Source organism: Megalobrama amblycephala, linkage group LG16, assembly GCF_018812025.1.
Source record: "Megalobrama amblycephala isolate DHTTF-2021 linkage group LG16, ASM1881202v1, whole genome shotgun sequence".
In the NCBI taxonomy this organism is placed as follows: domain Eukaryota; kingdom Metazoa; phylum Chordata; class Actinopteri; order Cypriniformes; family Xenocyprididae; genus Megalobrama; species Megalobrama amblycephala.
Window position 1 is genome coordinate 43,854,650 of NC_063059.1, and position 22,764 is coordinate 43,877,413.

Sequence of the window (22,764 nt, forward strand, 5' to 3'; positions counted from 1 at the left end):
TAAAGAAATTATATACCTGAGATCAGGCTGTGTGTCTCCACTCTTAAAATTTAGTGGTGGATCCATAGAGCAGTCACTCTTCATAGACACACAGCTGGACTCTGGTTTTGATCTCTTCTGCTGGACTGTCTTAAAACTAAGTAAAATGAAAAGCATACACACTTATATATGTTGTGCAATTTTACTGGAAACGTCTGTCTTAGGAAAGACCAGAGAGTGTTTCAAACTTTGATTACAATAATTACAATATTATTCCCATATTTATCTGCTACAAATTATACATGGATTGAAACTACTATGTGTTCTCAAACTGAATAAATTAGTGTCAAGTGCAAAGAATTCTTTCCCCCGCTATCTGGATAAGTTGTAACAGTAGGAAGGGCAAGTTGTGATAGTATAGAAGACTGTGTAAATTGTGAGCATTCATTTATTGTAGTTTTAAACATTTTATATATATAATTTTATTTCACTCCCCTTCCCTACCCCACTCCCACTTTAAATCAAAACCACAAGTAGCATTTGTTTGACTTTATGCATTTAATTTGTTCTCTCTGGTGACTCAATAATTGCACTTCTTTATTTAACAGATACTGTCGTAAATCTTTGTGCTTCCATGAGATGTACATCAATAGAGTTGAAATTTGTGCCATAAAGCACCTTTTCGTAATGTAATGTACTATTGGTTTAAAACATCACTGTTCTGACCATACTTTCAACAAATCTGAACCAGCGGTTAGAAAAATATGCTCTATTATAAAAAATACTACTCTATTATATAAAGGGGGAAAAATCTCAGCTTACATTTACTTGATGTCATTGCTAGTGACTGACTGACTGTTTGATCAATTTTGCATCTAATTCCAAAATGTAATACTATAAGCACATCTTTTATAGATATGATATACCTGAGATCAGGCCGTTTGTCTCCACTCTTAAACTTTGGTGGAGGATCCATAGAACGGTCACTCTTCACAGACACACAGCTGGACTCTGGGTTTGAGTTCTTCTGCTGGACTGAACTGTAACAGAGAACACATTCAGTTTAATCCTTTAGATTACTGTGTTCATTCTTTATGATAGGAACCATATTAATATAAACTTTAATTTTTTTCATCAAAAACACTCTGAGGAAAGTTTTTATGATCTTTTTATTTAATATTTCATGTTAGTTTTAAAACAAAACAGGCAAAAATAGGTCAAAATATTTAATAATATTTTAAATAATATTTAATAATATTTCAAATAATATTTGTCTGTAAACTGGTTCTGTGAGCTGTGTCTATGTGTATCTGTCAACTGTGATCAGTTTTTGTGATCCATTACCAGTGTTCGTTGAAAGTACCTGCATTCTGGAGAAAAATCTCCATCTCTGGATCCTTGTGAATCAGTCATGATGAAGCTGCAGGAGAATCTGATAAGTTTGATCTCTTCAACTGACTCTGAATGAATAAAACATTCAGACACTAAATTAAACGATTACATTTATTAAACAACCTTCATAATTTAGCTGAACATATCTTGAGAGTGGGAGAAAAAGGATCATGTGACTGTGTTAACTCAAGCTCATGTTCACACATATGCTGTTAAACTTCTGAAGAATCACAGACATCACCAAACACAAAAGACACCTTGAAGTGAAAGAAACCCTTTATTAAATATATTATATCAAACAATCACTTAAAATGACCTTCAGAGATTCATATTAATATGAGGAAGTCACCACACATGAACACTCACCTTGATCAAACTATTACAAGATGCAGGTTCTTAAATAAAAATACACGGAAATTCCTGCATAAACACCGATAACCGTCTGTTTCTGTTAAACACTTTGATGCAGTTTTCCTGTAGCGTATTCCTATTATGCCTACTTAAAATGGCAACAGGTGAACTCTAGCTTACTTTCACTTTCTATTTGTGACGAGAGAGAGAGGCGTAAACAGACTCTGCATCCCAATGTACATTATATCCACCCTTTCCGCCCTAAATAATACTGAATGTTACTAATGAAGGGGAACACAAATAATACAGCCAAATTTTACTTATATATATATATATGTATATATGTAACGTTACACAGAAGAAAACCTTACTACTATTATTAGTGTAGCATGGAGACTGTGCCATTATGCTCAATGTTTCTCTTTGGTTCAATGGAAAAACTGACTAAACTGACCAAAATATTCTTCTTCAAAAGACTGTCAGTCACCAGAGCTTGAACCCTGGGATGTATAGTGGGGATAGGGGTGTCAGCTCTGTGAGCTGTTATTTGTGGTGTGCAGGTGCTTGGCAGTGGTGTGGGGGTAGCTGATCTTTCACCTGCCAGTAATGGGGTTGCAGGCCTCTGTATGGCAGGAAGGGGATTGAAAGGTGTAGTGAGTTCCGACAACTCTGGCTCCACATCCTCCTCAGCCACAGTCATGTCCAGAGGTTCCGGCTCACTCTGCAAAGTGTGTCTGGAACTACAAATTAAAAAATATATTATATTAATATATTGCCACCAACTCGTATGTATTTTTTTTACACACAAATAGTAATGTACTCATTCTCACTGAAACAATATTTTGTAATAACAGTCCATAAAATAAAAAAATAAATAGAGTAAGATATGAGGTCAACAAGTGACATACTAACCTTCTAGGCTGCAAGTATGGCAACAGAAATGACATTACTCTGTCGTACTTCCATTCCCTGATTATGCCACCTGCAGAACCACTGGGCATTTTTTTTTGCTTCTTGTTTCTGTTAAAAGCATCTCTCAACAACTTCCATCTTCGCTTACAGTCGTTCACTGTAAAACACATAAACGTGTATTAACAAGAGAATTTATACATGTATATATACTGCATATGTTATACAGGGGAAAAAAACTTATGTTATATTTATTTGTCTTTAACAGATTTCTGGGAACTGGAGAGAGCTTCACCAGCCTGGCCTTCCAGTACCGTCTAGGGAAAAGCACCATTGCTGAATCTGTCCATATGACTTGTAGAGCAATTGAGGAGCAAATGATGGCATCACAGTTCCCTAAACCAACAGAGCACATGTGGAGAGCCATAGCGTCCAAATTTTGGGAAAAATGGAACTTCCCAAACTGCCTAGGTGCTATTGACGGGAAACATGTTACCATTATGTCACCTGTACATTCTGGTAGCTTGTTTTTTAATTACAAGAGAACTTTCTCAATAGTTCTTCTTGCACTAGCAGATGCAGAGTACAGATTTACATTTGTACATGTCGGAGACTTCGGCAGAATAAGTGATGGTGGAGTGTTCAGTGGTTCTGCTCTCGGGAGAGGCATGGAGGCCAAAACTTTGTCTGTCCCTGCTGACTGCTCTTTGCCTGGGTCTGGTGTACAAGGCCCAATGCCATACACCATGGTGGGTGATGCTGCATTCCCACTGAAAACATATTTGATGAGACCTTTTCTAGGGAACAGAATCCCACGATGGAGACAAATATTCAATTACCGATTGTCACGAGCAAGAATGGTTGTAGAATGTGCCTTTGGTACTCCATACACGGATCAACGTGAAGCCAGACAATGCTGACTCTATTGTAACTGCAGCCTGCATTCTTCACAACTTCCTTACAAACCCATCGGACAATCAAAGGTGGCTGGATGAGGCAGAAGAGAGAGGGGAAGTGCTAGCACCTGCTACAAACATGGGTGGAAATAGGGGATGCAGAGAGGCTTACGATGTGCGGGAAAAACATTGCACATTTTTCAGCTCCCCTGAAGGTAGAGTGTCCTGGCAGGACAATATGGTGTAGGGTTTATTTGCAAGCAAATTTACTAAAGGACATCCTGAAAAACAATTTAATACACTGTTTTAAATTCTGTGTATTGCAAATGGTTCATAGCCTGACTTCCTGCTTATCTTGAAATCAGCATTTACTTATTATATACGTATGTATCACCTGCTTTTGTTATTTGTGTGCTTGCTATGTGTAATTTAAAAATTGTAAATAAATGGTTCCAATTGAATCAATTTGTTTTTTCTTGAAAAGTACAATGATGCTACAATTTTACACATTGGTTTTATGTAGCCAAAGCCAACACATGTTTACTGCTGAACATTCCAATGTATTAGAGGAAAGTGGCAGACTTTTGAGGTTGTGGTGAACCTATAAATGTAAGTACTTAGACATGTTTTGTATTTAATTTATTATCTGAATTATATTTATTATATATTACCTTTTGATATTTTTAACATTAGTTCTTACCTCAATGAAAAAGTCTTTTATATGTTGATACACAGAATATCTGACACATCAAATGCATACATTACCCATCATAAACAGCTTATAGATAATTCATAAATTTATACAGCAAACTTCTTATTAGAGACAATGTAAATAAGCAAACTCTCGAAAATAGAAAAAATAGATGCAGATCATAGATGTTTATACTGTAGCTATGTGTGCTAGGCCTATATTAATCTGTCTATGCAGTTTGCCTATCTCTATTGAGTTGTTTGCTCGTGTGCCAGCAAAAGCGTCAAAAACACTATAAAATTACTTACCATCTGCACCAAGAGCCGCTGCAACTTCATCCCATGCTTTTTCCTGCGCCTGCAAGTCTTTGTAAAGTACATTGTGTGGATCATAAAGAACTTGATGTTTCTCAACTTCCACGATGAGACGTGTTTCGTCCATTGTTGTCTTTCCAGGTGCACTCTGAAGACCACTGCCTGTGACACCCCGTGCTGTTGTTTATGATTGTCAGCATGATGTCAGCATGACATCCGTTCTTCTGCCAATATATAGGGCTAGTTATAAGAATACAACTACTACTAATAATAATAAATAAATCTCTAAGGCTAAACTAGCAGTTTATTTAAAGTTGTTTTTGTATTTCGGCCAAAAAGTTTGTTTTTGGATAGAACTGTAAGTACTTTGACAGATTTTGTAAAAAAAAAAAAATAATTTAAAAAAAATGGAAAAAATTGTGAATTTAAATATCATGCATTTTTAATGTCATTTGCTCAAAACACGGTAGATATCGTTAATGCAAATTTTGGGGAAAATTACTTATATCGTGTCAATACATGTGTATTTTGGCCATGATCATTTAGCATTGTCACTTTATCTTTTATACATATTTTTTTTATATTAATATTCTTTCCTAACATAATCCAGTTCTTGTAAAAACACACTAGATGTGCTTATTTTGTGCATTTAGAGCACTTTTTGTGTGAAATCATATTTATTTTGTCCATCAAAGGTGTACTTTAACTTTAATTGAGCGTTAGCAGCGCAGCAAAAATAGACCCAGCGCCGAAACGATCGCGGCACTGCTGCTTCTGCTCTGCTCCTGCTCCGCGCTGCCACGCAGCCTCTGCGTGCGGTGTGAATGCTCTAATCTGTTAACATGGGCACCGAAAAAATATGCGCTGCTTCTGCTCTGCTGCCGCTTGCGGTGTGAACCCAGCCTTAGTATTCAACAAGTAGGGATCTAACGATTCGCTCAACTCACGATTCAATACGATTTACAATACTGCTTTCACGATTCGATTTTCTCAAGATTTTTTAACAAAATGAGATTTAAATGAGAAAGTGTCCTTTTATTATTTCTCGGACAAAAAGTTTCATATTTCTTTGTGAAATTTAAATATCTTTATAACAAAAGTAAAACAGATCCTAAATCAAATAAATAAATAAATAATACAAAGAAAAGAAATATCTTAATATGAGTACATGAACAAGATGTTTATTTGTTCTATTACAGGCTGAACTATCTGTAGCCATTTAAAATTAGAACCACTGCATTTTAATCACGATTCCATCAAAGATGCTACATACATGCAGCATGAACGCTCTCTATAACAACTAACATTAACATCACAGGGAATGTTATTATGAGCCCCACACATACGGTCTAGCCACAGAAGTTCAAATATTTCAAAGCATCCGAAGCTCAAATCGGATCCGAAATTTCCGTATCCGCATATGATCGGAACTCCACGCAGACCCCGTACAACTCTCCATTGAAAATTAATGACTTCCGGTCCAACGGCTGTGGTTTGTCGTGTGCAGTGGAAAGGCGGCTTTCGAATTTTTAAGACGTGTTGCGGCGCTGCGCGGCGCTGAGCTTCGCGTCCGGTGTGCGACTCCCTTAAGCGCATCCCATCATGCATTATATGTTCGAGAACTCTATGCTCAGAAATCGCGAGATGTTAAGGAAAACTTTCGACTGTAAGCTAAATGAATTATAAATTACATATAATTCGGTAGTAAAATATAAAGCGTTGCACATTTTATTGATGTAAAGATGAGCTGTGTGTATTTTGTACGTCATTTGCAACTGCTTTATATCACTTAAAGAAGCACCACAATTTTACATAGCGACCACTGAACAGACATTTAGAAGTGTATTTTAAAATGCAAAGTACTGAAAATAGTAATTTTTAAAAAAAGCTCTGTAAACACTTGCATTTTTTGCAAGACTATAAGTATGTCCCATCGGGCAATCAAAAGTTCTACACACACTAGCAGTTATCACGCCCACTTGAACACTTAAGCCAAATAGAGGAAATACGTCATGCAAGTAGACAAGTGATCAAGTGCAAAGACCGCAAGTGTGGGTATTTGGACAGGGCTTTTATAAAAGCAGACGGGCTGCATGAAAACACAAATTCACTGTATTGACAGCAGGTGGTGCCTAAGGAACAGCAGCGATACAGCGCTTCCATGGTTACCACTGTAAACAAAGCAGCGTTGTGCGCTAAAACTACTCTAAAATGCATTGTACAGAACTAAGATGAAAAGAAAATACCATCTAAACGTTTCTGAACAGTCAGTTCCCCTCAGATATACATTCATATAAACCCCGCCCCCAAATGTATCACGATTCATTTAGCATCTCAACCGACTTGAATCGTCACCAGTGTTGCCAGATCTCGCGAGACAAATAAGCAACCAGGCCTGTGAAAACAAGCCCAAAACAAGCAACTTTTTCTACGGAGCCCCCACTATGGAAGCAGTGGAGTTATTCAGGTTCCTGGGCACCACCATCTCTCAGGACCTAAAGTGGGACAATCACATTAACTCCACTGTGAAAAAGCCCCAGCAGAGACTGTACTTCCTTCACCAACTGAGGAAGTTCAACCTGCCACAGGCTCTGATGAGTTTTGCTCAGCTGTTATTGACTGAGTTCTGTGCACTTCTATAACTGTTTGGGTCAGCCAGCAAATCAGATATAAGAAGACTGTATTGGACTGTTAGGACATATTGGTGTGCACCTGCTCAATCTTCAGGACTTGTAAAAGTGAAGAGTGAAGAAACAGGCAGATGAAATCATCACAGACCCCTCTCACCCTGGACACAACGTGTTTCCACTTCGGCCGTCAGGCAGATGTTACAGATCTCTGTGCACTAGAACATCTAGACATAAAAACATTTTCCCCCATGCTATCTCTAGCTAAAACTGCTATGCAATTACCCCTGATGTTAGTATTCACTCTTAGTACTTGAGAGAGAGAAAATAATTAATTGTGTAAATACATTTACATATTTTATTCATCCAGCTGTATATACACAATACATAATGCACAAATCTCTAGTTTTATTTATTTATTTTTCTTTGTTTTACTTATGTAAATGTTCTTTCTGTTCCCATGTTTTATATGTGTGTAAATTTACGTACCAAGAAATTCCAAATTCTTTGTGTGTTTGCGTAAACTTGGCAAATAAAGCTCATTCTGATTCTGATGCTCATTCTGATCGGCTGTCAGAGGATAGTTGAAATCTAAATAAAGTCTTAATTTATAACAGTGAAGTCACTGTATCTTCAGTCTCTGTTGATTCTGTTGATGGTGAGTCTCTGTAGTGGATACTTATTCACCATTGGATGATCATCAGAAGATCAGACTGTCATCTGATTCCGGCCAATCCTAAAATAAAACACACAAACAGTCACATATGCAGTATGAGACATTACATCTGTCACATCTTTTCATACGAAAACTTGGCACTGACTAAATAAGCTATATTAATTCATTCTCAAACATAATATTGCTTCTATCTGATGCTCAAAGTCACTTTACAAAATCAAAAGGACATGAAAGGTCACTTTCACACAGTGGACAGCTGAATTAAACAGAACCGGCATAATTTAAAGTTCAGAGACCTACATAAACTGAAGCTGGATTTAAGAGTGATTATCTGATGATCTCAGACAAAATATTCCCACACATGTGGTGTTACTGAACCTGGTACTATTTCCTTTTATTTTCGATAGAACAGCAATTTGAACTTGATAAAAATTGTTAACTATTCTTACATTAGTGTCTCCAGTTTATAATGTGGATCAGCCTTCAGACCAGAGAGCAGCTTCACTCCTGACTGTCCTAAATTATTACCAGACAGATGCAGTACTTTCAGGTGTGAGGGGTTTGATCTCAGAGCTGAAGCCAGAGCAGCACAACCTTCATCTGTGACACCACAATAATTTAACCTGTAGAGAACAATGACACACTCTTCACTCTCATATCAGACTCACAAATCAGGGGCCGTGTGTATAAAACTTTCCATAGATTTCATCCTAAAAGTGTGCATACACATAAAAGCCAGATTTTGCATACGCACAAAAATTTTCAGATTTATAAAACCATGTGTAAACCAGAACCTGTGCAAAATTTCCCTTATAAAACCCATTCAGCGGAAGATTGTGCGTAAATGCATCTCCACCCCGTCTCCTCCCGGAAAAAAAACATATATGGTGCTTACAACACCTAGTACTATTCATTGCGTCATCTGCATATAATTTCCATGCATATTTCCATCCATGTGACACCCAGTTTAATGGTAGAAGTCATTATAAAAATATGACTATAAATGCTGAAACATTACATTGCTAAAATTTTCACATTCCTTGTTTTTTTTAAAAAATAATCTAAATTGCATAAAATACTGTTCAGAGGAAGTTTTCAGTGAAGAGTTATTCTCATTCTTTTTCACTGACCAAATAGTATTTTAAATTGTGACTATAATCATTTATAGAATTTTCTCACAACAGCTGCAATAATTAAACATATTTTGATGGCAGATTGTAATCCAGAAAGGTCCAAATGACAATCATCAGTGACAACAGGAGATTCACCCATAGTCAAAAGCAAAAGACTTCGAACTGCGGAGTGGCTACAGAAATTGAAATCTACAGGTAACGCTAATAAACACTAAATACAAAGTCATGCAATTCTGATGTTTTTAACATTAACAATTTGAGAACAAAGTATAACAGTAATAATAATTTGCACGTTTTGACTTGATCCGAGCTAAACGATCGTTAGGTTTAATCACCTTTGGCAGCATGATTTATTGTAATGTTTTTTTTTTTCTCAGTTGGTCAGAACAAAAGTGGCAGACATGTTACTTAATTGTTCAGATGACATTTTCCAATAAAAATTCTTATTTTGGTCAAACTTCCAAGTCATAGAATCTGTGAATCTGAAGTACAGTATCCACCGATGTGTTGACAGCAAACATTAGATTCATCCACGCTGAGGAGCTGTGCAGATACACAACCCACGTAAAGATGATAATACCACAAATAACTGCAATTGCAATTGCAAACAGAGATGGTGACAAAGAGGCAAAACTTATGGACTACAGCTTTAATGGAACTAGATAGGCCTTATTTCTGCATTGTAAATTATTGACTAAACATTTTAAAAATAAAATGTGCATATCTTACCATTTCCTTCAAAATGGACACAACTTTACATACCTATTAAACGACGCAGGGGAGACCGAGCTTTCGCAGTAGTGGGCCCTATGCTTGCCACTACCAGTCAGAACTGCTTCTACATTTGCCGAATTTAAATCTATTTTAAAAACACTTTTTTTTCCCTGTGCTTTTAATTCTTGGTTATTTGTACATGTTCTTTTGTATTTATGTTCTTTTTTTTCCCTTTTCTTTTAACTCTATGTAAAGCACTTTGGCCAGCTCAGGCTGATTTTAAATTTGCTTTATAAATAAAATTGAAATGAATTGAATTGAAAAATCTTTCCTTAAAAAACAATGGTATTTTCATAATATTGAGAAGACCCCAAAAGGGGACGAACACAATCGGAGATATGTTTAATGTACACAATGCCATGACGTTCTACACTACGCCATGATGTACTACGTCCTATACTATAACACATAGTAAGTCATGTCATTGTGTACATTAAACATATCTCCAACTGTGTTTATCTGAAAGAAGATAGTTGTATACACCTAGGTTGGCTTGAGGTTGAGTAAATCATGTAAAAAAAATATTTTTGGGTGAATTGTCCCTTAAAATTAATACATTGTTTAAATGAATACATTATTAGCTAACTGTGTGATTTGTATATGTACTTTTCTGAAATACATAACTTTAACAGTCACTTCTGATAACAGATCACTTTGTAAATTGAAAAGCGCTATACAAATAAATGTGATTTGAATTGAAGTAGTTTTACTTTCTTTTGGGGGACATTTTTGATTTTCCTTTTCAGGTAGACTCTCTTACCCCTGCCTTCTACCGCCAGAAGGATCTGACGGTTCAAGCAGGAATCTGTCGCTAAACCACTGTATGGGGCTTATGCCAAAGGATATTTTGTATGCACTATGAAGTCTTTATGTTAGAGATGATCTTACCACAGTGTCTCCAGTTTACAGTGAGGATTCTCCAGTACAGCAAAGAGCAGCTTCACTCCTGAGTCTTGTAGTTTATTCTCAGACAGATTCAGTTCTCTGATGTGTGAGGGGTTTGATCTCAGAGCTAAAGCCAGAGCAGCACAACCTTGATCGGTGATGCCACAATCATTCAACCTATAAATAACAATAACACTCTTCACTCTCTCAGATCAACAGAGACTTCATTTTTAAAAAGAAAATAACATAAGCACAAATCACCATGTTAGATGGATCTTGGTTTGTGTCACAGAGCACAAAACATTCTCATTACACTGCAGTCAAATTCAAGCATGAAAAAAAATATTGTATGTTTATCATTTGTGCAGTATCACTTTTTTTAAAAACAATTAATTCAATATGTCAGTGAGTTTTACTGTTATTCTATGAGATTATGTATCTATGTGAGAAAGATTATGTAAAACTGATATAACAATGTATGTCACATAAAAAAAAAACAGAAAATTTAAAATGTAAAGGTTAATGTAATGAACATTAAAGAGTCACAAATCCCCCCTATTTCAGCTCAAGTCTACCTCACAATCATTCTGAAAAATCAACTTAAATTTGTGTGGATGGCTGTAAGAAGAGGGGAGGAAGTTGGCGGGGAAGGGCAAGACAGGGGAGATGGACCATGCTTGATCTCACTAAATATCAGGGGTAAATTGTAGAATTTTGCATAGCTGACAAAGTTAAATTCTTATGAAATACATTCAATACCATCTGTTTTTCCCTTTAAAAGTCTAAGAATAATTCTTTATATACATACACTATAAATGCATATATTTGAAAATAAATTTCTCATACAAATGTCATAAAAAACGGTTACATATATCACAAATCTATATCCCTTCAGAACACTGACAATAAAGATGGATAGTGACACAGAAGATAGAGATTCTCATAGCTCTGCTCAGAAAAATGCTTGCTACACACAAAGAATTTGATTGTGTTGGTAGTTGATGGCCAACCGCCTACAGCCAGTCTCGCCCTGACAGCATCGCAGCACCCTCAAACTATTACACCATGGATTCAAACACTTCCGACCCATGAACACCTCTCTAAAATACTATGTGATCTCACAGTTTGAAGCATCTGTCATAGGAAAGAACCACGTGCTGTCACGAATAATTCTGAAAAATGTCTTCTCGTAGGATAAGAACACACAGTCTTATGAATAATTATGACATGTCATGTCATACGATGTACTATAGTGTTTCACCACGTCATGTTGATGTTAAAGCGTGTTTTTCAGTGTGACTATCAGTACTGCAGTATCACCTTAATGAGGAGCAGCTCATGTGTTCAATCATTTCATTTCAATCACATGAACTCCTCACAGCAGCAGGAGAAAAAGAGTAAACGCTTCAAACTGAAAAATAGTAAATCTCTTACATCATATGATAAATTGAAATTGCAAAATTCACAGTGACTCAGTTTCATATGAGAGTCACGTCTGATCTTACCGCAGTTCCTCCAGTTTACAGTGAGGATTCTCCAGTACAGAGAGCAGCTTCACTCCGGAGTCTCCTAGATTATTCCCAGAAAGATCCAGTTTTCTCAGGTGTGAAGGGTTTGATCTCAGAGCTGAAGCCAGAGAAGCACAACCTTCATCTGTGAGACCAGAACAACTCAACCTGTAGAAAACAATGACACACTCTTAAGTCTCTGTATCCCATATATGTTTAAAGATTGTTTATATTCATATATTTAAATTTAAATCTGTCTCTATGTCTCTAGAGAGAAAGATTATATAAAAACTAATATAACGTAATTTTCATGATTCTCTGCCTGTGTCTCCTGTGTCTCCATTGTGTGTTCACCTCGTTTCCCTGCTGCTGTTCCCCTTGTTAGTTACCATGGACACTTATTGGACCACACCCCCTTGTTACCTCATTACCTTAATAAGATGGTTAGTTAAGATGGTTTGTTCCTGTGTATAAGTAGTGCTTGTGTCTCTTTGTCAGTCATTGAATTCATGTATGTATTCCTGTGTTTCTCTGCCCTGATCTTTGCCTGTGTCCCTGGATCTCTTGATTTGTTTGTATCTTTATTTCTGTGTGAATCTGGATTATTTGCCCATTGGTTTTGACCTCTGTCTGATTTATGGATTATGATTTTTGCCTATTAAAACTGCTTTTGGGTCCTCAACCATTTGTGTCCCAGTGCAGTATATTACAGTAATACATTAAATACATCTGTTTTTCTCCTAAATATAAAATTTTTAACATTTAAATTAAATTAAAATATAAAAAAGCCTAAATATAAATGTTTATATATATATTGTAAATGCGTTTGAAAATAAATTTCTCACAAATATATAAAAAACGGTTACGTAGATCACAAATCAAGTCTGATAGCTGGAGGGTTTAAAAGCTGAAACTCATATTTTTTGTTAAACCATTAATTTATAATTTGGTAACACTTTAGTATAGGGAACACATACCTATAATGTTAAAAGTGATGATTGTTCTCAGTAATACTTACAGAGCTGATCTAGTTGCTGTAACCACAGGCAGTAGCTTCTGAAGAACTTCATCTGCTGTATTTTGTGCTTTCAAGGTGACAGATGCGACACTATTGTAAAATAAAAAAATAGTAAATTATGATAATAATAATACAGCTAATTATTAATTAACTGCTGCCTAGTGTGGTTGTGTCTAGAATGAGATGGGCTACTAAGTGCGCATTGCTATGTCAAACATGTTCCTGCCCCATGGTTCTATTAATGCAATACAGTGAATGACAAGCATCTGTGTCTCCCAGTGGTTTTTATTATTTTCAGTTTAGTTGTTATGATATAGACACGGAGGCAGAGGTAAAAGCAATCCAGGTGAGTTTTATTGAACAATATGAAGAGCACAGAGTGAAAGCAGTGGATATCAGGTTCTTGAGAGATGAATAGAAAGTGATACTGTCCTTGTTTGACTTGCAGGTCCGTGAGCTGAGATGAAATGGAGGGAGACGTTGGAGACACTCACACACACAGGTAGGTAAGCACACAAAGGGACCAGGAGACGAAGGAGATGAAGGAGATCGCTGGAGCAGGTAAGTAAGTCGATAGGGAGTCCTTGAGGTAAGCATACAAGTGCTGTAGTGCAAACGAGACCGGACAGTGAGTGTGTGTGAGTGTGGTGGCTTTATAGTGCTGGTGATTGCAGAGTGAATGAGATGCAGGTGGCGGTGATTAGTATGCTGGTGATTGAGTGCGTGGGTACTGTGGTGAGGTGGAGCCTGGCGTGTCTGTGACATTAGTGTTAAGTGACTAATTTACACTAAAACAAAAGATAACATGTTTGACTTCAGTTCTTTTTTGTGAATTGTAATGTGTGCAAAGGATTGTGGGTGATTGAAGGACACGAAGGATACACTTGATGCATCCTTTAAAATAAGCTGAATGAAGGATGTAAAACGAAGGCTTTCTTCAAAATATCCTTCAGATTGAAAGCTGAGATATGCAGCCTTATTAAGACACAGCCTCCATTTGATAAGCACAAGCAAATTTACGTACAATATCCCAGAAATCGATCTTTGACTCATGACTTAAACACCTCTGATTGGCAATTGATTTCAAGCGCTCAAAAGATATGTCTGTGATTGGCTACAATGATCAATGCCCACCCCCCTTATACTCAATGTTACTTACTGATCATTTTCAGCTCCAATTAAGCTCTTCAGCTTAAATTCATTCATTGTCTCTTCTGAGGTCAACAACACAAACACTAAAGCTGACCACTGAGATGAGGAGAGTTTCACATTACGTAATCCTCTAGAGCTCATATAAGGTTGAGCTTCGTTCACCAGTGAAAGATCACCTAGTTCATTCAGACAGTGAAACAGATTGATGTATTTATCTGGAGAGGGATTCTCACTGATCTTCTCTTTAATATAGTCAACTGTTTTCTCATTGTTGTGAGATCTGTTTCCTGTCTGTGTCTTTAGTTCTTGTAAGAGACTCTGATTAGACTCCACTGACAGACCCAGAAGGAAACGAAGGAAAAGGTCCAGATGCCCATTTTTACTGTCTAAAGCCTCATCCACAGCTCTCTGATGGAGATCAGATAGTGAAACTTTGTCTCCATTAGTTGGTTTGGTAATCTGGTCAAAAACATTGATTTTCTTGTTTATGAAGGAGAGATGCACATATAGAGCTGCTAGATGTTCCTGAATGCTCAGATGAACAAAGCAGAAGACTTTCCCCTGATACAAGCCCAACTCCTCTCTGAAGATCTGAGAGCACAATCCTGAGTACACTGATGCTTCTGTCACATCAATGCCACACTCTCTCAGGTCTTCCTCATAGAAGATCAGGTTTCCTTTCACAAGCTGCTGATAAGCCAGTTTCCCCAGTTTGACAATCATGTCTTCATCTTTCACTTTTGTCTCATAGTCCTTCTCATGTTTGATGTTGATCTGAATGATCATGAAGTGCGTGTACATTTGAGTGAGAGTCTTGGGAATCTCTCCTTTCCATGATTTCCTCAACATCTTCTCTAGAACAGTGGCTGAGATCCAGCAGAACACTGGGATGTGACACATAATAAAGAGGCTCCTTGATGACTTCAGGTGTGAGATGATCCTGTAGGCCAGACTCTGATCCCTGATTCTCTTCCTGAAGTAATCCTCCTTCTGTGGGTCACTGAATCCTCGTACCTCTGTCACTCGATGGACACACTCAGAGGGGACGAGATCAGCTGCTGCTGGTCTGGAGATGATCCAGATGAGAGCAGAGGGAAGCAGATTCCCCACAATGAGGTTCATCAGCAGCACGTCCACTGAGGCTGATTCAGTCACATCACACAACCTCACATCGCTCTGAAAATCCAGAGGCAGACGATACTCATCCAGACCATCAAAGATGAACAACACTTTATATCTGTCACTAGATATTTCCATTTCTTTAGTTTCAGGGAAAAAGACATGAAGAAGATCTGAAAGACTGAGTGTTTTGTCCTTCATCAAGTTGAGCTCTCTGAAAGGAAGTGGAAATATGAGCTGGACGTCCTGATTCTCTTTCCCTTCAGCCCAGTCCAGGATGAACTTCTGCACAGAGACTGTTTTTCCAATGCCAGCGACTCCCTTTGTCAGCACAGTTCTGATGGGTTTGTCTTGTCCAGGTAAAGGTCTAAAGATGTCACTGCATTTGATCGGTGTGTCCTCTGTCTCTGCTCTCCTGGACTGTGTCTCAATCTGTCTCACCTCATGCTCATTACTGATCTCTCCACTTTCACTCTCTGTCATGTAGAGCTCTGTGTAGATCTCATTCAGGAGTGTTGGGTTTCCCTGCTTTGATATTCCCTCATACAAACACTCAAACTTCTTTATCAGATTTGATCTCAATGTGTTGAGGACTTCAGCAGGTTTAGAGTCATGGCTGTAAAATTATAATACCAGATTATTACACAATTTAGAGAAGTAAATATCCATAAACTACAAAATTGACTATTTGTTTGCTGTATTATGGCACACAGAACATCATTAGGTTTCTGAAATGTTTCAATTATTAATCATGTTTGAGTGATGTGTGATGTGCATTGCTGTGCCTAAAATTAAACAACAACAAAAGTCCTACATTTTACCTGAAACCAGGATTCATGCTTTCATTTAAGTCTTGCGGTTGAATCACAGGTGTGAACACAGTTTTGTTTTTAACTGGTCTGGATAGAAGGTTTGACCTTAAATCAGAATAAAGAGGGTAAAGAATCAGACACACTGATATTGATGTAATTGTGTCATTAATTGAGTAACAAACCAATAGCTTTTACAGTATGTGCAGTGCTCGAAGTGGGCCAGTACACAGTACTTCTCTATTTTAATCTGTAGCGTATGTAATGGGTAGATATCATATTATTCATCATAGACATTAATACTGAGAGTTGGTGCAGTTATAGTTCTGTTCAATATATTATTCATCATAGACATTAATACTGAGAGTTGGTGCAGTTATAGTTCTGTTCAATATATATATATATAGAGTGGTTTTGGTTTGACATTGTTGATTGTTGATTGTTTTCAAGTAATTTTAGTTAGGCATTATTATTTTTTTATTGTTTTATTTTGTAATTTTCTAATAGAGCTGTTGGTCTGAAATCGATTAGTTGTTATGGTGGGGTTTGGAGTAGATCCATCTATCTGAGATCGGTTGCTCGTGTCGAGCTCTCTCTCGCGGTATCGCGAAGAGCTCCTCCGTGCAGGCGCGCTATCGGGTGGTATCGCGGGAACTGGCTCATACGAGTAAACGTCATCACAGGGAAAACATCACTCATTACGTGTCGTGATCTTTCTCCGTCTATTTTCAGGTAACGGATTACTAAAGTTAATATAAATCAGTTAGAAAATGAGTTTAAATGTTGATGACGTGTATGTTTTATCTGAAAGTGTAAAAGTTTCATGTTGAGTGTGTTAGTGTGTGATTATGCCCGGAGCACATGTTGGGCCTGACGCATGGTCGCGTAATGTTAACATAAATTCGCCATGTGGAAAAGCTTAAAGGCTTTTATATAGTATGTATCACGTTTCCTACTGTTTATTGTTGTAACGGTTTATGAGTTATATACGCATATTCATGTAAAGAATGAGACGTGTTGAGGACTATGTGTATGTATATGTATATATATATATATATATATATATATATATATATATATATATAATTATGTGTGTGTGTATATGATTGTGATCAACTTGTCTGTTAATATGAGTCGTGTGTTTAATATGAAAAATACGAGTAAACGTCATCACAGGGAAAACATCACTCATTACGTGTCGTGATCTTTCTCCGTCTATTTTCAGGCGTAACATTTGGAGGCACCGCTGGGATGTTTGACTTGAGGACTGCCCCCAGCTCGTAGGTGGAACCCTTGTGTCGATCATCCCCAAAATTACTCAGGCATCAGTGGAAGTCCAGAGGCAGCACAGTGGACACGGTGGTTTTCAGACAGTTGCTGGTAATCTGTATCCTGAAGTTAGCTAAGTGACCACTAGGGGCAGCAAAAGCCAGTCAAGTCAGATAAATCATCACTTCCTGCTACTTTCACTGCTCCTGATAAAATGGAGTCTGAATCATAGAAGCTTCAGCTGGAAATTAAAGGAGCATTATATCAATTGACTGTAGGACAATTAACTAAAATATGCAATGCACTTCAGATCTCGGGGCCTGAAGAGAAACATGTGACTGGTAAAAGTCGCAGTCAGCTGATTTCCTTTATCACAAAGCACCTTGAACAGGAAGAACTAACTGACCTAGAGGATGAGGGCATGTCAGTACTTCTTAATGTCCAGGACATAATTGATACAATACAAAACGAAATTCCAACTCAAACTGATGAACAAGAAAAAATGCAGAAAGAGGTTGAGGCACTCAGGCTGTCATTAGAAGAGAAAGAGAATGCAATACGGGACTTAATAAAGAAAAACAAGAACCCTTCTTCATACATCACAAAGAATATGAGTCTAACACCACCAGATAGTTCCATGTGGCGCAAAGATTTCAAAATAGCAGGCCAAATAGGTGAACCAGGACAGAAGGATAAGCTAACCTTTTCTAGCCTGGCCAGGCAGATCGAAAGTGGGCTTAGCAAAGGCTATCCAGAACCTGATATTATTGACGCTGTAATTCGCGCAATCACCCCAGGCCTACAGTTACGGAGTTACCTTGAAGGGAAAGAAAATCTTACACTGCCTGCCCTTCGTAGAATACTCAGGTCACACTACCAAGAAAGAGGTGCCACGGACTTGTACAAACAGCTCACTTCTGAGGTTCAAAGTAGTAAAGAGTCTCCTCAAAACTTTCTGGTGAGAGCAATGGACCTGAGGCAGAAAATACTGTTTGCCTCTCAGGAAGCTGAGTCAAGTTTAAAGTACGACCCAGCTTTAGTGCAAAGTCTATTTATGCATACTGTCCTGACTGGCCTTCAGAACGACAGTATTAAAAGTGACCTACAGCCTTACCTCTTGCAGACTAACACCTCCGATGAGCTCCTGCTGGAGAGAGTCAATATTGCCTGCGCCAATGAAAAAGAGAGACAGGACAAAAAGAAACACAGTGGCCCATCACGAGTCACTAATGTGAGTACAGTGCAGTCCAGTGAGGTTGCGGTGGAAAAAAAACGCACCACCCAGCAGAGCACACCCCCTCTACCCCCTGATTTGTTATGTGAAATCAAAGAAATGCGTGCTGACATGGTAATGTTGAAAGACCTGAAAGCTGAAGTTTCCCAAATCATGGAAACTATACAAAAAACCACCCCCCCACAGTATCCCTCACCAAGCACAGGATGCCAAAAAATGCCTGCCTCATGCCCAATGTTTTCAACTCCACAGTTCCCTCCTTATAGGACTGAATCTGATGCCATGCCCTATTACCACCAGCAACAGCCAACAGCGACACGGGAGTACCGACCAACATTTGGCCCAGGACGGACGGGAGAGACAACGCAGTTCCAGCAGAGATTTGCGCCACAGCGATATTATCCAGCACGCCGCCCTCAACCTAGGTGTGTCGCATGTTTCCAAGCTGGTGAAGAGTACTGTCAGCACTGCTTTAGGTGTGGGAGCACTGAGCATTTCAGGGCGGGCTGTAGAGCAGAGAGTCGGACAAAACCAGAAAGCCGGGGCCATTTAAACTAAGAATGGTTGCTCCCAAGGGACACGGGGTAACCAAATGTATAAATCAGTCCCAGTCTTGTGCAAGCTGCAAGAAAAAGAAAGAAAGGCAGCAATTAAAAGGCTGTTCAGTGTGTAAAAATACATTATACTGTTCAAAAGAATGCCAGAAAGCCAATTGGCCTGCACACAAAAGGGTTTGTGGGCCACGTGCATGTTCAGGTGCGAAGAAACACGTTATACAGTCTCGTGGGAAATCTGAGAAAAAGAATGTTTTTACTGCCAGAAGTACAAATACTGTAAGAGAATTAGTAGGAAAGAAGTGTCTTATCCGATGTTTCCTGCACAGACAAAAGACACAGGCACTTTGGGACACAGGTTCACAAGTTTGCGCTATAGACGAGGTCTGGAAACACAACCACTTACCGGACGTGCCGCTACGGGATATAACAGAACTAATTGACCCTCATGACCCCCTACAACTTGAAGCAGCCAATGGGACTGAAATGCCTTATGTTGGTTGGCTGGAAGTACTCTTTCAACTTACTGCTAGTGATAATGAGTGGCTAATACCTGTGCTAGTGCTAAAAGGCAAACAACAACAATGCCCTATTATTGGATTTAACGTCATTGAACACATTGTGCTGCACAGCCAAGGAGATCAGGTAGAGCACAGAAACAAAGAGGAGTTGGTCAAGGCAGTAAAAATGGCATTCCCTCATCTTAGAAAGAACAAAGCAAAGATCTTTATTAACGCTGTGAGCTTAGAACAAACGAACAATACGAACAAAGGCGTGAATATAAAGTGAGAACAGTAAATGAGCGAATCAGTGTGCCTAAACGTAGCTCCATTCAAATTGAGTGTCGAGTACATGCCCCACCCTTCAGAGAGAATACGACCCTGATCTTTGAGCCCCATGAGGACCCGCAGTGGCCTGAAGGACTGGAATTCTGTGATACTTTGGTGTCAGTGAAGGCAGAAATGGCCCCAAAAATCATTGTCAGTGTGCAGAATCCCACAAACCATGAAATTATACTTCCAGGAAGGACGGTTATTGGGTCTGTACAGTCAGTCAAGTCAGAGTATCCAGTTAACATATTTAATACAAATCACCTACCTGCTCCATCCATCCATCACATCCAGGCTCGAGCATCTAGTGAAAGCACCCCTGCGTACGAACAGTGGGACCCTCCTGTTGATCTAACACACCTAAACGAGCAACAGAGACAAATAGTCACTCAGATGTTAAGAGAGGAATCCGGATCATTCTCCAGGACTGATGATGACATTGGTTGCGTACCAAGTTTGAGAATGAACATTTCACTAAAAGATAATGAACCAGTCACAAAAACATATCTCTCTGTACCAAAACCCTTGTATAAAGAAATGAAAGACTATTTGCAGGACCTGATAGCACAGGGGTGGGTTGAAAAATCTATGTCTTCATATTCCTCTCCAATCGTCTGCGTGCGGAAAAAAGACAGTACCCTGCGTTTATGCATTGACTACAGAGAGCTCAATAGAAAAACTCATCCTGATCGTCATCCAATCCCCAGGGTTCAGGATGTACTGGATAACCTGGGGGGGAACACCCTCTTTTCACTGCTCGACCAGGGTAAGGCATATCACCAGGGGTTTATGGCCAAAGACAGTAGACATCTAACAGCTTTTGTGACCCCCTGGGGGCTATACGAATGGGTGCGGATTCCATTCGGGCTTATGAATGGACCTGCAGCATTCCAGCGCTGCATGGAAGAATGCTTAGAGGGCTTAAGGGATGAAATATGTGTGCCATACCTGGATGATGTTCTTGTGTTTAGTAGGACGTTTGAGGACCATGTTAACCATGTCAGAAAGGTGTTGCAGCGGCTGAGGGAGTATGGGATAAAATTAAAACCAACAAAATGTGACCTGTTCAGAGCTGAAGTTCGGTACCTGGGACGAATAGTGTCAGCAGAAGGCAATAGGATGGACCCTGCTGATACAGCTGCAGTAAGGGCACTGAAACACAAAAAGCCAGGCAATGTTGGTCAGCTGAGAGCCATTTTGGGACTTTTGAGCTATTATCGGCAGTATGTTAAGGATTTTTCACGTATAGCCAGCTCCCTATATGATTTGCTTAAAACACCCAGAGGAACAGAAGTAGTGACCAAGCAAAAGAGAAAGTGGCAAACAAAACAAAAGGGTGGAGTTCCCTCCAGCACTCCCATTGACTGGACTGACGTACACCAGTCAACACTGGAACAGTTGATCGATTGCCTCGTCCAACCACCTGTACTGAGTTTCCCAGAGTTCTCCCAACCGTTTATTCTCCATACTGATGCTTCTAATCAAGGGCTTGGTGCTGTATTGTACCAAAAGCAGGATGGAAAGCTGCGGGTGATTGCCTATGGCTCCCGTACCTTAACTGCAGCGGAAAAAAAATTATAATTTACATTCAGGCAAGTTGGAGTTTTTAGCCCTCAAATGGGCAATTACAGAAAAATTCAGGGATAACTTATATTATGCCCCGTTCTTCACAGTATATAGTGATAATAACCCACTTACCTATATACTGTCCACTGCCAAATTGAATGCAACAGGGTGCCGGTGGGTCGCAGAGCTGGCAGACTTTCACTTCACGGTCAAATACCGCCCTGGAAGAGAAAATATTGATGCGGATAGCCTGTCTAGAATGCCTATAAATATGGAAACATTCATGAGAGAGTGTTCAGAGGAGATGGCATATGATGTGATTGGGGCAGCTACTCAAGCGGTGGAAAATCAGGATGAATCCAGTGTGGTATGGTCCATGGGTGTGTCAGCCACACCTGCAGAAATACCTGCAACAACATCTGTCATTCCATTAACAACGGAACAAATTAAACATGATCAAAGAAATGACCCCACTGTGGGACCAGTTATTCAGTGCAAGCTGACAGAAAAAAAGCCCTCAGGTTCGCAACTTAAACAACTCAGTCCACAGGTGAAATGTCTCCTTCGAGAGTGGGATAAGCTGGAGATTGATGAGAGTGGAATCCTGTACAGGAAGACGGCAAACAGAAAACAACTGGTTCTTCCAGGACAGCACATAAGTACCGTGTTAAAAGAACTCCATGATGAAATGGGCCACCAAGGTGTCGACAGGACTGCATCACTGATACGGGACCGATTTTACTGGCCTTATATGCAAAAAGAAATAGAGGATTATGTCATGAGGAGATGTGTGTGCCTTAAACATAAAAGACCCCACCATGAAACAAGAGCGCCACTAACGAACATTGTTACCACTCAACCGTTCGAACTTGTGTCAGTTGATTTCCTGCATCTTGATAAATGTAGAGGTGGCTACGAGTATATTTTGGTAATTATCGACCATTTCACACGCTTTGCACAAGCTTATGCCACAACTTCCAAGTCAGGTAAAACAGTTGCAGAAAAGATTTTCAATGACTATGCACTGAGATTCGGATTCCCAACCAGAATACATCATGATCAGGGTGGTGAATTTGAA

The 22,764-nt window shown here is 38.9% G+C and overlaps 1 protein-coding gene across 1 annotated transcript in view; it reads right to left on the minus strand.

Moving 5' to 3' along the window:
- Positions 1–22,764, minus strand: part of LOC125248296 — a 41,159-nt gene that overhangs the window by 10,270 nt on the left and 8,125 nt on the right. Inside the window, exons 5-17 of the mRNA XM_048160015.1 lie at positions 16,246–16,341; positions 14,313–16,040; positions 13,154–13,243; positions 12,133–12,303; positions 10,631–10,804; positions 8,285–8,458; positions 3,235–3,428; positions 2,946–3,027; positions 2,177–2,462; positions 1,738–1,747; positions 1,343–1,439; positions 906–1,019; positions 17–136 (exon numbers count right to left, since the gene is read on the minus strand). Of these exons, the coding sequence (XP_048015972.1) occupies positions 17–136; positions 906–1,019; positions 1,343–1,439; positions 1,738–1,747; positions 2,177–2,462; positions 2,946–3,027; positions 3,235–3,428; positions 8,285–8,458; positions 10,631–10,804; positions 12,133–12,303; positions 13,154–13,243; positions 14,313–16,040; positions 16,246–16,341 (3,336 nt within the window). The remainder of the gene's footprint in view (positions 1–16; positions 137–905; positions 1,020–1,342; positions 1,440–1,737; positions 1,748–2,176; positions 2,463–2,945; positions 3,028–3,234; positions 3,429–8,284; positions 8,459–10,630; positions 10,805–12,132; positions 12,304–13,153; positions 13,244–14,312; positions 16,041–16,245; positions 16,342–22,764) is intronic.